The sequence below is a fragment of the Centropristis striata genome, chromosome 9, assembly GCF_030273125.1.
Source record: "Centropristis striata isolate RG_2023a ecotype Rhode Island chromosome 9, C.striata_1.0, whole genome shotgun sequence".
NCBI lineage: Eukaryota > Metazoa > Chordata > Actinopteri > Perciformes > Serranidae > Centropristis > Centropristis striata.
Window position 1 is genome coordinate 20,440,220 of NC_081525.1, and position 14,971 is coordinate 20,455,190.

A 14,971-nucleotide genomic window follows, 5' to 3' on the forward strand; every position below is an offset into this window, starting at 1 on the left:
TTGAGTTTTGTTCTATAATTTAAGACTTTCAATGTTTTGTTTTTAATCGGTATGCAGAGTGTGACTGCCATAACATACTATAAAATGTAGATAATTACATTTTGTTATGCTGACAGTCACCGAATAGATCTTGCTTGGTTGTATAAACCAACATCACGTTGTGCTTAATAAAAGAACAGCCAACATGAACTCTAACTGAACTTTGTAACTGCTATAGTAAATCAGCCAGGGGATGATGTCAACCCTTATAGCTGTCATTGAGGCCTTGGCCATTTTACGACAAAACCTTCAATTCAGGCATCATATTGTTGAAAACCACAGTTTACAAGAGCGCTATCAATCTCAGGGGTTTGGCCTGGATTCGCTTTGGGCATCTGCTGCTGCTTCTCTGGAACTAAAAAATGACTTGCACCACACGCTTCTTTTTTGTTCATCTCTTTCGTAAACAGCATCAGAGATCAAGTTGTATTGCAACGTGACTGCCACAGAAAACTGCAGTAGCTCAACTCTGCCAGCCATTGCCTCTGATTTACAGGACGATCCCTGTGATGACTGATTGCTGCAGATTGATTCGATGGGTAGATTAATGCAAGCTATATCAATCATTTTACAGTGATTAAAAGCCCATATGGTCATACCAACAATTATACGCCAAGGATACTTGACCAACAGATAAACACTAGTCAAAGATACATTACAATCCAGATCTGCAGCTGTGGCTTGGCTGCTACCACTACTTATACAGTGGTTTGGACTGTATGTGTGTATGGAGCAATCACACACTTCAACTTCTCTTTTTGCTTAAGCGGTCACTGTTGTGTTCCAGTCAGAGGAACAATTCTGCGGGCCTTTTTTTCTAAAGTAGAAAAAGGCAATATGTTCTGATAGAGGACGAGCAAAACCATACATTTATTATCCGGAGATACCTGACCTTGCCAGAAAAAGAATCTCATCCTCCTGTCTGTGTGTTTTGCTCTTGCCAGCCAAGAAGCAGAAGTTTGGTTTCAAGCCAACAGAGTCTCCAATTTCTGCTGCAGAGACGCAACAGTGGCAACATCGCAATCCACAGCACTATGGGAAACATGGGTCACACCTTCACCTGCAGAACAGGATAAATGTGCACTTTATCACAGAAGACAACATCAAATGATTAAATACTAGGAAAGCTCGGAAATTCCTCAACTTGCTGATTTTGTAGACAACAAGCACCTTGCTATTTACTCTCTAAGTTAAATAAGATGTTTTAGAAGTTTTCAAGTCACAAAGTTGCTGTTCCCCAAAGTTTAAGTGTTTGTCTTTAAATCATCTCTACGAATATGGCCTGTTATTGATAAAAGCAAAATATTGAAGCTTATTTCTGGACTTAATCTGTAATTAAGTTGTCCTGTTGTGCTGTAGAAGAACGAGCGTACAGGATGCAAACTACATTGCTGTAACCATACACTCTGTTTTCTGTCTCTGTTTCCTCTTTCTCTCTCTGCTCTTCACTTTCTCCCTTCTCCATCACACACTGTCTCTCTCTCGGGTGCTGACTCAGATCAACAGAGTCACTGACCCTGCAGGTTTCCAGGCAGCAGCTTCATTCAACTTTGTCCACCAATGCATCTCTGGCTCATTGAAAAATCTGATGAGTCAAAAATATGTTTTCAGTCCTACTTTACAGACACTGAGAGGTTTCTTTGCAGCAAATATTAACTTCTACATAAAAGCAGACGGTATATTCTAGTTTTGAACTGGTTTTCTCATATAAAAGGAAAAAAGATCACTGCTCATTTAAATGATATGATAGCTCCGGGGCTTTCAGTACTTATGTCAAAACATTGCATAAACCTCGACCGTTTCCAAAGGCCATTGCAGATTTAATCAGCTTTACAAGCACCCTAAAATAAGCTTTCTTTGTCTGTTTTCCCAAAGATTTCTTTGTTTACATTTTTTTATGATTTATGTGCAACATTTCAGCCCCTTGTGTAGCATGTTTTAAATGTTTTCCCTTGACATCATTCTTCCTGTGACAGCATGCAATATGTCATCCTCCTGTCATCCATCACCCTGTCAGAATGTGACACTGAACCTGTATAGTGTTGGTATTAATTTTGTCTTTTTTCTCCTCTTTCTCCACTTGCTTCTTCCTCTTTCTTTTGTTCTTTTTTCTCCTCTGTGATTTTTCTACGCTACCCTTTCTTCTCCTGTACTTGCTTCATCTACCCTCCCAACCTCTTTCTCCTCCCTCCAGTCTATATCAGCCCCCCAGGCCCTCAGCTGTATGGAGTCCCTGTGCTGCTACCAACATGGGCAGAGCGGCTGTTCCCGCCTGGCCCGCCTCCTGGAGCACATGACCGGGCAGTGCCAGGCCAGCACCAACCATTGCCACACATCCAGTCGCAACAACAGGTGGGGAGGACAACGTCAAGAAACAATGATTATGAATCAAGATGAAGCTGCACCACCTTTTGGTGGCAAAGAATTTGGGCTGCAGTCCTGACTGTTTGGCCATAATGTGGCTGTGCCTCTACTGTAAGTCTTTGTTGTTCAGATCTGTTGCAGGTTAAGCATATAGGTGTGGGAGAGCAGGGTTTCAGCTGGTCAAAAAGACTGGTTTTAGAGTGCAGCTTAGCAAAGCGACCGATTGAGGATATAGAGGCTGAAGATGTGTGGATCAAGCCATCATGGACTGCACTGTTATTTGTTTCTTATTTCCATCAAAGTCCGTGTTGGGAACATTTTGATGAAGCAGACAGACAGCGTGCTTAGTCTCATATCGACCGTAGGGAACTTTCAGAAATATATCAGCACACCTTGTAACCAAAATCAAATAGAGACCGATGACTGAATAGATTGTGATGCCCATACCTTCTACATAGCATGCACTGCAAAGGATGGCAGTCTAGCCAGGGAGAATTTGGATTCCAGTATTTTTATTAAGGCCCTTAAAATGAAGACCTGCTGCGATATATAGGCACCCAACAGGTCTTAATATTACACTATGTAACCTGTCTTGTTTGTGTAGCCCCTACATTCGGGCAGGTTTGTCTTATTAGTCCATTTGTCTGTGTCCTAATCATCTATGCTATGATCTGTCGTTCTGTCTGTCTCTTCCTTTTCTGTTCAGTACTCCTTTATAATCAAAAGTTGGTGTTCAAATTAGCCTGATTAGCCAGTTTTCAAGGAGAGCTGTCTAATCTGTAATGCACTTTAACAGATGACACCAATGTCTATATGTCAAATTTTAAGTTCACTTGTTAGCTTTAGGTTGATTCCTATATTGTGCTGTTGCTGCTGTTGGTCATTGGAGGGCTTCTTCACTTCTCCAGCCAGATAACGGCCAGCTGGTCAAATTGTATATGATCCGAACACCAGATTTGGGGGATGCACATCTCCTGCGAGATGTGGAAGTGCTTTGTAAGTGATGGTTTGTGGCGATTTAGCTTTCAAGCTGCATTTGGCAATTTTGCATTTTGGTGGCCCTAAATGGCAGAGATGGGGTAACCGTAATGAAACATGATGTCAGTTTACTGCACACAGTGAGCTCTCAGTAAGTGCATATAAAATGCTACTCTCTGCTGCAGCTCCACTTTGCGATTTCATAAAAAGTTTTTGCCTAGTGCAGCTTTAAAGACAAGTAAGCTGAGTTCACAGTTTGCTGGGCTGCCCAATCTGCAGTTTCAGTGTTGCTGTGTCTTCTTGCCTGAATCCCAGTGACTCAGTTGGGTCATTGATTAATTGACCTGATCGGCCATTTCTGCTGAGCTATCAATACTCTCCAAAACAGCTTGGGACTCTCCGTATTGATTTCATCAGTAATGAAGATGTAGCATTCTTGTTCGTTGCAGTGTGCCTTTGCACATAGGCAAGCATGTTTGTTCATTCATGACTGTGTGTGTGTTTGTAAAGGTAATGACAGCATGCAGGTCAGATTAGGGATGCACTGTTCCTCCCTTCAGCCCCTCTGGACAGCAACCTGCAGAATCTCTGTGGTCGAGTAGAGGACTGTGTTATGCCAGTTCAGTCTGGCCTGGGAGATACAGCAGACTTATGAGCAGTCTCACAGTAGACACATTAAGTTATGACCGGCTGTAACAACATCTCTTTGAAACTGATTTAATTCTCTACTAGGCCTGTGTGCAGGTAATCCACTTCTTAGGCATCATCTGATGATTTTTAACTTTGATTCAGCCAGTCAGGAGCATAAAAAGGGTCTTACATTTTAATGGTATAGCCTTCATTTTTGCTCTGACAGAGGTGGCTGGGCTACGCTCCATGAAATAATCTATTTCAATTGTTGTCAGGGTCACTTCACCTGGGAAAAAAAAAGGAAACTATTCCCATCACATCTGAGTCAAATTGCCACTAAATGTATGAATCAATTTAGATGAATTTCTTCCTGTGGGAATGATTGATTTGTTTTCTGACCTTGGCACGAAGCAGCCAATTGAATTATTCCAACTGAGCAAACGGCAGCCAATTTGTACTCCCAGTAGGATGAAACATAAACAATGAGCACAAGTAAAATGCTCTGCTCTGCTGCACTTTTCACTGTCAATTCAGAAAGTGACACAATCAACAAATAGAACTGGGGCTGAATATGAAGGTTTAATTTTCTCCCTCGTCTCCTTCCCTTGCTATCACCTATATTTTCCTCCTTCTCCTTCTCCTTCTCCCCTCCTTTTCTTACCACATACCTTGGTCTTTGCCTCCCCTTCCTCTTCTTTACCTTCTGGGTGAGACTCAGCCCATAATTGGCCTTAACGCTAGGATACTGCCATAGGGGAAAGGGAATGTATCCACCCAGTCCTACATAGCATACTTAATGACTGGAAGAGACATATAGTAAGCATTATTTACAAACCAATATAATACATAAAGTATTTATCTGTTATATATTGGAAGCCAAACTGTAGCTGGCTGCTTGACTTGGCCTGTTGTTGCAGCGCTGAATGCTGGCCACAGCTGAATCATGGCTAGGGGCGACAAAGAGGGAACCGGCACGGATGTCAGGAGTCAAAGAGTTTTTTCATAATAAGCAAGATACATGCCTGTGTGAAGCTGTCAGATCCCGGCAGCTGCGTCTCCATCCAAATGTCAAAAAAATTCTACTCATCTAAATGTAGGAAAAGTCCAGATAATAAAGTCTTTTCCATTGGCATTTCCAAAAAGGCTTCAAAAACAGTCACGGGCGAAATTACATAAAATAGATTGAGGCCATGAATTGCTCATCACTATCTGCCCCGTCTCAGCATCAATTTATACAAGATATTGCTTTAATGCAAATACAGTTCAAACACAAAGCTTTGCAGCTGAGTGCATTTTTCCATTATTTTTCGGCATCTGATTGCAGTTATCCATGTGGCAACATATAAATGCTGCAATCCTTTTATTAAATGTGACAGAGAAAAACCGTGTTCGACATTTAATATCCCAGTCTTTCAGTGCATCAAGTTTATACATATTACCTAATTTAAATAGATGGGAATTAGGGATGGGAAAAATTAATAGATCGATGATTGCATGGAATTTTTAATCGGTCTGTGTATTTTTTTATTTTATTTTTTATCTGTGGCTGCGTATCAGTAGTCACTGAAACACGGCCGAGCGTTCAGTTCTGCGGCCGTATGTGAATAAGCCAATGAGCTGAGAATTAAGTTGGATAAAGCTACAGTTTGCAAACTGAAAGTTGCAATAACAATTATAAAACACACATAAATACAGTATTATTTGAGCAAAACTAGCCTACTGTATCAAACCTTGTTAGCATGAATTACTAGGTTTAATTTTATCCAAAACTTATTTAAACAGAAAACACACTTAAATATGCAAGATTACTGTGAAAACTAACCTCATACCTCTTCTGGGGGTTAAACATAAAATATTAAACTCCTTGATGTTATCTTTACAGTTTAATCTCATTTGAGTTAGTTTTACGATCAAAGGGAAGTCTCTTTTCGTCCCTTCAAAATAAAGGCCTGATATAGTTAGCAAGCACATAACCAGAAAAAAAAAAAAAAACTTAGAAAAGAACTTGTGAGCTGTTGAACCGTCCTGCATGATTTTATTTATTTATTAACAAACTGAAATCTCTAAATCTGCTTTAGAACCAGTTTGTTGAACCTTGGAAATTTGATGAAAAGTTGCAACATCTGTTCAGCTTCTATAACGCAATGCCTCATAATTTGGAGAAGAAGAAAAAACTTGGATGGAAACTTAGCTGCTGTCTGACATCCCTCGCTCCTCATCCTCCTCTTCTCCTAGAACAAGGGGACCTTAAACCAGAGAGGCTGCTGGGAAATGTAGTCTCAAAGAGTCTTTTTTTGTCTTGTTTGTTTTTGTTGCTTCTTCCTGTATCTATGAGTCTTTTTCTACTGGATCCTGAAGCCTTATATGTGCTTCTGAGAAGAGGCCAACTTTGGGGGCATGCTCGTTTTATAACTGGGGGTGTTCCAGGCAGGTGGAGTTTACCTGCTCCACTCATTTAAATTGCAGTATATAACTCCACCTGTCTTGGTCACTATAGGCTACAAAACAAGAATGCCCAGACTCTGTCTTGTTGCATGGGGGCTGCTGTTGCCTTTGGTACTTTGTATACAATGTAAACCTGTATGTATTTGTGCCCCCTCACACACTCCTTTTTTTTTCTGTCCTCTCCGTCCGTCTGTGTCCTTGTCCTTCTATGTCTGAAATCTGCATAATGTTGTTCGACCTTCCCCGATTAATTATTCATGTGCTGTTAACGTCCCCCGTGAGCTTCGTCTTGTCAGAAATCTGCCTGTTCTGTTCTTTTCTTGGGTTCATGTTCCCACCGGCTCACCCAAAAGTGTTAACGTCCTCTTTGTTCTGCGGTAACCCGGGGAGCAGAGATGGTTTTAGCACTGGGATGTTTCAGTTTGACCCCAGCCCTGGTAGACAGTCAAGCTGGTGATGTAGCACATGAGAGTGCCCCGAGTCAAACCACCATTTGAGTCATCAGCCTATTTAAAGTCCCTGGTTGGCCCTCTTTTTTTTTTCGGTTTACCAGGTCTTAAAACGGTTGTCTTCATCTCAGAGAGTAGTGTAAAATTAAAAGATCATGAGAATTGTTCGGGGTAGAGCAGCTGACAGGTGGAGTCTTCCTTCCGTCATTTTTTTCGCCCACAAACAATAGACGCATCACTTGTGCAGTCATGTGAACATCAAGTGTAGCAGCCAGAATGGAGTCTCTGTTGAAGCACAGTCTCTCTGCTCCTCCCTGCTGGTGCTTTAAGGTAGAATCTCTGATCACTGACCCTCATTCTACTTTGATGTGAGTCAGTGTGCTGGTTGTCGCTTTGTTGTGACCTTTACGAATCAAACAGTGGCAAGCTGTGACTTTTGTGATATTGTTCTCTTTTCTTGTCAGGCCAAATTGCTGGCAATGCTGTGGAAAATGTTTTGAGTGGTCTTGAAATGGATGAAATTGTGTACTAGTTTTACTTTGTTAGACATTTCCAAAGGAGATCCAGCTCGCTAAGCTAATAATAGAGAGGGACTGTGCCATGTCTCTAAATAAAAATATAAAGTATATTATAGCTTTTATACGATATGCATATATATGTAATTTTGTGGAGATAGTATGATACCTATTTTTCTAGTAAAGTGAATATATTTAAATACCCAACTAAACATAAGGATGCATATTTTACCTGCAGAAAATCACATGCTAGTCCTAGTTGTCTTGAGAGTGGATATTTGATGCAAGAATGTTGTTGATGCTTGTTTATCATGATTTATTTATTCTCTTTATGATGATTGTGTTGATTTTTATCCATAAGTTGAGTAGCTCAAGTCTCGCCTCCTCAAACCAAACCAAAAAAGAAATGGTTTCAAATGTGTGAACTGCAAATTTGTGTTTCAAGAAGCTCCAAGCATTCACAGTAAAATACTTCAGCCCTAAATTTTAAAGTGTAAGGTCTGACCTGAGTTAATGAGCCGTCTCTGAACAGCTTCATCAAATCTAAACCTTCAGACCATTTTGGCACCTAAAACCTTTACGTCATTTGCATTTCAAAGCAGACGGATCAACTATGACTTCACACTATGAAGCAAATAACAGAGTGGATATACTAAGGTTTAAACATGTTTTTTTCATCCCCAGCCTGGTTTCTCTTTGATCCAGATCAGTGTATCTGCAGGGCCTTAAGTAAAATTAAAGCAAAATTGAAGGCCGTTGGTGCATGTTTTAATTTAATACAGAACAGCTTTATACTACATCCAGCAGTCATTGTATAACCCTGCTTTAAAAAAAGTTGGGACGCTGTGTTGAATAAACAGAATGCACCAAATTGAGTGTATATTGACAGTTTGAATATAAAATATCTTGTCTTTGTACTATATTTAATTTAATGTAAGTCCTAAAGGATTTACAAATCATTGCATTACTTATTTATGTTTTACATAGTATCTAAACTTCCTGGTATATATATTTTTTTTTCTTTAATTATTATTTCTTCTTATATAATTTTGATAGTGCAGGTGTTTCAAACCAATGAATAAAGCATGACAGGACAAACAGAAATACAGAAATTGTTGTGGTAAATAACCTAATCTGTTCTAATTTGGGCAAATAACCGTGTCTTTGTATAGCTGTTAGGGAGCTGTAAATCATTCCAGACCAGGGGCCGGATTCACAAAAGTGTTCTTAAGATAAAACTTTAACCATTTTTTTCTTAAGAATTGTCCTATGTCTTAGGAACTTCTTAGTTTTCTCAGGACATTCTTAGATTTTTAACTTCAGATCACTCGCATGGTTTCAGTAACTTGGCCTACTTAAATAATATGTTCCTAATGATTAATTAAGTATTATAGAATACAACAACTGCCTCTGTGATTTACATTGTAGTGTAATCTAGGAATAGGCCTACATGTCACACAGACTGAAAGGACATTTCAATTATATGTCAACTGCCAAAATAAGCTTTACGTGATACATTCACAAAAAAAACTACTCTGACCAACTTCAATGAACAAAATTTGTTAACACATTGTCTAGGGCTAAACTTAATATTAAAGAAATCGAATAAATGTCATACAAATTTGTTCAAGTAAATACATATCACTGTAGCTGTTTTAAGACTGCTGAGGGTTCGTCTTAAAGTTGTAAAGAAATATGAGAAGAAAATAAGAACTTTGTTTTCAAGATTCTCATTTGTTCTAAGTTCTATCTTAGGAAAAAACTTAAGAGTAAAAACTAAAGAAAAGATAAGAATTTCTCCATGAATACCAAATCTTCTTAAATTTTGTCTTAAGAGCAAAGTAAAGAAAAAAGTGGCACAGAAGAAGCATTTTTTTCTTAAGAATGCTTTGTGAATCCGGCCCCAGACCAGTAAACCTAATTCAAACTTCTTCCCACACAGGGACTCCTTCATGATTTATTAACAAATCTAATATTATGTTAATCACTTGGTCATATTGCTTAAAACTAATACATATGCCGTGCAGCTGCATAAAATCCAGTTAAAACCAGTTAAAACTCATGCAGGACCAGCAAAGCCAGAAATCGACCCAACTCTATTCTTGTAGACCCCATTGCTGATTGAAAAAAAACTTTGTTTAAATGTAATTCTCTGAAACTGAGCCTACCTTGATTGATTAGTGTGAGTTAACGAGGCGAGACTTTAGACACTCATCACTAACACCATCACACCCATCACTAACCCTTCACTCCTCCATCCCTCACTCTTCCTGCTCATTCTAGCCTGCTTCTGTAGATTGTAATCGCAAACTTCTGGACAACTGTGTGTTAGCTCCCACTGTCCCCCTCTACACTCAAACACACACACACACACACACACACACACACTCCGCCAGTCTCCTAACCCTCAGTCACTGCTGCCTGTTTCCAGGTCTTGGAGCGACACAGAGAACTTCTACTCCAACGATCGCAGCATCCTGACGCTGTCGCCCATCGAGGCCACCCACTGCTGACTCCCAGGGCCGCTGACTGTAACACGCAGAGCTTGGGGAGAGCTTCTACTCTGCTTAATCATCCCCCGGATCCCCCTTGCCACCATTTTCTTAACCTACTTAAGTCTAAGCTCAGTGAATTGTTAGCTGGATGCAATGCGGACGCATCATTTGAAACCAAAGGACTCGGCTCGGTGTAGCAGGCTGCTTTATCCTTCACCAGAGGGGAATCAATTCTTTGCAGAAAGGTTGAGAATGATGTCAGATGGGAGCTGCAACATGGAAGGAAACAAAATAAAACATGAAGTGTGGAGCAAGTCAGCATGGCAAGAAGCAGACATCTGTGAAGCTATTCCTGTAGGAAGATCCAGTCTGCATCGGAGTAGGGACGATTATCAGATTCCTGTTGCTTACAGGGTCTGCAAGTCCTGTAGAAATATCTGAAGCATATTTAAATTCAGGACTTTTTTTTCTAACATTAAAGAAGACATGTCAGCTCACAGGTGCTGCCCTCTGAGATCAGCCCAGGTACTTGAACTCTAATGCAGCTATTTATTTTTCATTTTCAACACAGTTGCCAAACTTTTTCTTGCAACTGGCATTAAAACGACCTTGTAAGTCTACAGATTTGTAGACGCAGAATGAATACTCCTGACGACCTGGGTTTTTTCCTAGCTAATGTCAGGCAGCGGCTGCTGGAAGGACTGTAGTTTAACCTCAATACAGGACTGAGCTGGCTTATAGACGTCAGCCATGTAGCACCAGAAATGAAGATCCGCAAAGTCGGACTACTTTAGGAGTTCATCTCAGAGGTGTTGGCTAGCAGCCCAACATCATGTTGCTTCCATAATCTGCTGCATACACTTCCTTTTTGAGCCTCGCTGCACCTTCATTTCTCATTCAGATGGAAAGGGAAAAAAGCTAGACTCCCTACAGTCCTGTAGCTATCAGAGCCTTGCTGGTTCTGTTTAAGTCTAGACTAGTTTCCTTAGGACCTGCAGTACTTCGTAGATACTGTACAAGGAGATTCATCTCTACCGTGGAACCAAAGACCAAAGGATTCAGACTGGAGTTTAAAAAGTGTTTATTTTTGTGCCTGATTGTACAGAAGCTTATATCTTTGTTAAGAAGACCTATTATTATTGTTCGTGCTGCTTTCTCGTCTGACTGTTCGGGCCTCTGTCTCCCCGGTGCGTTGCTCTGAAGGAGGCCGGATGAGGTCTGGTTAAAAAGCCATACATTTTCAAGAGGTTATATTATTGATAGATTCTAGAAGGTACTGCATTTAGAAGCTGTTTGAGCCTCTTGTTGTTTCTTTGTGTTTGGAAACTCGTTCCCCTTTAATGCCTTTTCTCATTCAGCCCAGTTAGCAAAGGCATCTCAGCACTTAAGACCATGATGCTCAGGGAATATTTTGAGGTAACAGGATCAGTGTCGAAGGCTGGAATGATCCCTCTCGGCTGCCTGAAAATATTATCGGATCAGATAGTGGCACCTTTTTTGCTTCAGTGGGACAAAATGGCTTTAATGGTGAGATGCTTTTCCAAATCACGGCTGATGCATGTCGACCCACACGGCAGAATGTCTCTATCTTTAGAGGGATGGTTATATCAGATAAATATAATTCAGCTTCTACAGAGATGGAAAGAAAAGCAGAGCGTTTGCACAAGTCACATATCAAAATCACATTTTGTTGTTCCTCAAGTCATCATCTTCATTGAAATCATCTGGATCATATTTTTGCTGTTACGTTATTCTATCCACCTGTTGGTGAAGTGTGTGTTTGTGTGTGTGTGTGTGGTGTGTGGTGTGTGTTTTTTGTATGGCAGCCATGTTGGTTGAAGGAAATGCGGTTCGTAGCCTAGTTGTAAGCTCTTTGTACGATCTCTGTGGCCACGTGCTGCCCACAGGTCAAAGGTCAAATGTGTTTTTCTTTGACCTCTCTTCTTCCAAAAAAAAAGTTTGTAGTAGTTGACTCCAGAAGGTGAATCGTAGAAACAAGACAACCGTTTTAAACTTGACATCAACAACAATGACCAGTACATGCCTCGGCTCACACAGGGGACAAACAGAGTCATAGGAGGGTTCTGTCGCTACGGTTACTGTTTAAAGAAGTCAGACAGTTCATGATGTTTTTGTCAGTCAATTCATTGAATATTCTTGATGTTTATTTTCTATATGGTACACGTTGTTTGATGCATACCTGGGCCTGTTATATCCTTTCTGTTCACACAGGTGCAACTGACGATGAAAGTGTCTATTTATTATTACTTTTTCCTGTGTTTATGTTGAATTTTTCTTACATATCAATACAAACAAATGTGTCCTGTACATGGTCTGAATGCAGCAACCTCTCACAATGTTTTACTGGATCTTATTCATCTTATCAGAAGGTAAACTCTTTTTTTTTTGTTGTTGTTTTTTTTTTTATAAACCTGAGAGGTGCCTGAAATAAACAGGATGTCACAGGAAAAGGACACTTGGAAACTTCCACTTCAGGTTTAGATCACTCCATCCTACAACCCAGGAGTTAATGATCAGGTCACATTTACACAGGTGATAAGTTTTTTTGTGGGTTTTTTTTTTTTTTTTTTTTTAACATTTGAGTTAAAATGTCCAAAAGGGATACAACTATGATAAATTTCACCTGTACCTGGATTAGGAAAAATATACATGTTAATTCTGTTTTTTTTAAGATACACCAGTTTTACAAATAAAGGTCAATTTACTTATAATGGAGGGTCCTCCTCAGCCCTTGAAAATAATAATGTACAATGCCCTCTGTGGTTTCTGAAGTATGAGAAAATCAGACAAATGAGATAGTGTTTCTTAATTCACCCAGGGAATAGAAAACCAAAACTCGGAAAACCTTTCTCATTGGAATCAGCAGAAACACATGCAGTGCTAGTGCAGTTCTGATGCCCCCTTGTGCTGACCTACGGAGACCCAAAGTTTTCAAAATTAAATGAGATGTTTTGACAGTTTGGAAATGAATGTAACTGTCTTTTTAAATTAAATGTAATGCCCTTTTCCCCCCAAAAAAATCTGTCATAAGCAACAGTTAATCAAATAAGTCGCTCTGGTCTGTTAATCTCAATTCACATAAATAAGTAGTATTATGAAAACAAATTTAAGAAAAGAGACATTATGGAATAAAAACTTGTTGTGCAAGAAGCAATGTGAAGTAACATTGAATAATAATGAGCTGAGTTTAACAATATGTGGGATTATTTCACAATTCCGTGGTCATTTATTTATAATTTTGCACACTTTGGGCCACGATATTCACCTGTCTAATGTAATTGCAATTCTATCCAAACGAATATCCAGGTAAAGATTTGATTTTTTATTCTTTTACCAATTTAATTGGGCCCCAAGTGGCACTAGAATGATATATTTGCTGAAAAACAGATACTGTAGGGGTTTTTTTGTTTTGTTTTTTAAGCTCAAATGTGACTTTAGTATCAGCCAAGACCTGATTCTTCAAAGCATCACAGCACTGACGTCAACTGAGCTTCATTAAGAGAGCAGCAGGGTTTGGGTACGACGCCTCAAGTATATTTCTAGAAGCAGGAGATTATTCAGCCAACTAATTAAAAAATGTCATTTAATATTTTACCAAGCCTCAACTACAGATGATGATCATGTCATCCATCAGAAGCACCACCCACCTTCAATTGGGTATCTTATTAAGAGCTGTGAAAATCTGTCTTTGGATGTGGTTTAAACCAAAAAGTGCTTCTGGAAATATCGGCCATATATTGAATATGTATAAAGACCAAATGAAATTGGAGATCTGTCATTTTTATTCAGTCTTTATCCTGATCCTGAACTAATTCAATTCAATCAACACATCGTTACTGTAAATGATACAAACTAAATCTTCACCTTATGTGAGGGAATTTCACACTCAAGAAGGTTTTGAATTGAAAAACAATGCTGTCAGTGCAGAGATGCTCTTGGAAAGTTCAGTTTGCAGACTTGAATCAAATTGTGGTTTCCTTGATCATATCACCTGCAAAGAAAATGTCAACCGATCAGTTTTCTGCTGCAGAATGTCCTGTGACTAAGCATCAGCCAGTACGACACAAAGCTTCCGATCAATGCTGAACGGTTTATTGAAATCATTTTTATCGTCTTCATGCTGCATCACTCTTCTGTTGACTGATGTCTATTGCTGTCTGTCTTCCTTCCTCCTCCTGTCTGTAAATCTGTCTTATAGCTGATGTTTATGAAAATGCGGTTCTATTTACAAAATAAATCGATTTTTAAGAAACACGCCTGAAGTGTGACTTTGTTCATTTCAAGTATAATTCATTTCAAAAGTCAAAGTGTAGTATGTCAGAAAAAAAATCATAAAAAAATCAAAGTATGGTTCAGTGGCTTTGAAGACTATGACGAAGGGCAAATGTATGAACATCAGTTTCTGCGTGCCTTGCCTTCAGACTTTTGGATAATATTGTGATGGCTCTGATTGATTAATGAACATCGTTATTACGTAATTTGTGATAAAAGTTGTTTAGTTTTAACCTAAAAATATAAAGTCATACATATTTTTGTCAAAACCCAATATTATGGGATGTCCAAAAATGACCCCCTCAAAATAAAGTCATACTATGGCATGTCGACTTTTGTCAAAAATGGCCAAATTGTAAAATGTCGAAAAATGCATCAAATGGGTCAATTATAATCTGTTGATACATGTGGTAGAATAGTTTGTCCAAAAGTAGCGAAAAAGCACCATACTATGGGATGTCCAAAAATGACCCAGTCAAAAAAAAAGTCATACTGAAGCATGTTGGTCAAAAAAATAAAAAATTTAAAATGCCTAAAAAGGGTCTATTATAGTCTGTTGATACATATTATATGGCTAGAAATGACGATATGGTCAAATTTTAAAATGCTTCAAATGGGTCTGTTGATACATATTAAGTGCAAAATATGACCTTATGTGACAGAAAACACCATATTTTGGTATGAAAATATTATATATATCTCATACATATTAATTTCATAAGTGATCATCTAGAGCTATTGTTGACTTCAAATTCATGCTACA

The 14,971-nt window shown here is 39.1% G+C and overlaps 1 protein-coding gene across 1 annotated transcript in view; it reads left to right on the plus strand.

Moving 5' to 3' along the window:
• atp11b (ATPase phospholipid transporting 11B) overlaps positions 1 to 14,188 on the plus strand; it is a 63,491-nt gene extending 49,303 nt beyond the window's left edge. Inside the window, exons 30-31 of the mRNA XM_059340592.1 lie at positions 2,234 to 2,391; positions 9,852 to 14,188. Coding sequence (XP_059196575.1) covers positions 2,234 to 2,391; positions 9,852 to 9,933 — 240 coding nt within the window. The 3' untranslated portion in view covers positions 9,934 to 14,188. The remainder of the gene's footprint in view (positions 1 to 2,233; positions 2,392 to 9,851) is intronic.
• The last annotated feature ends 783 nt before the right edge of the window (positions 14,189 to 14,971 follow it).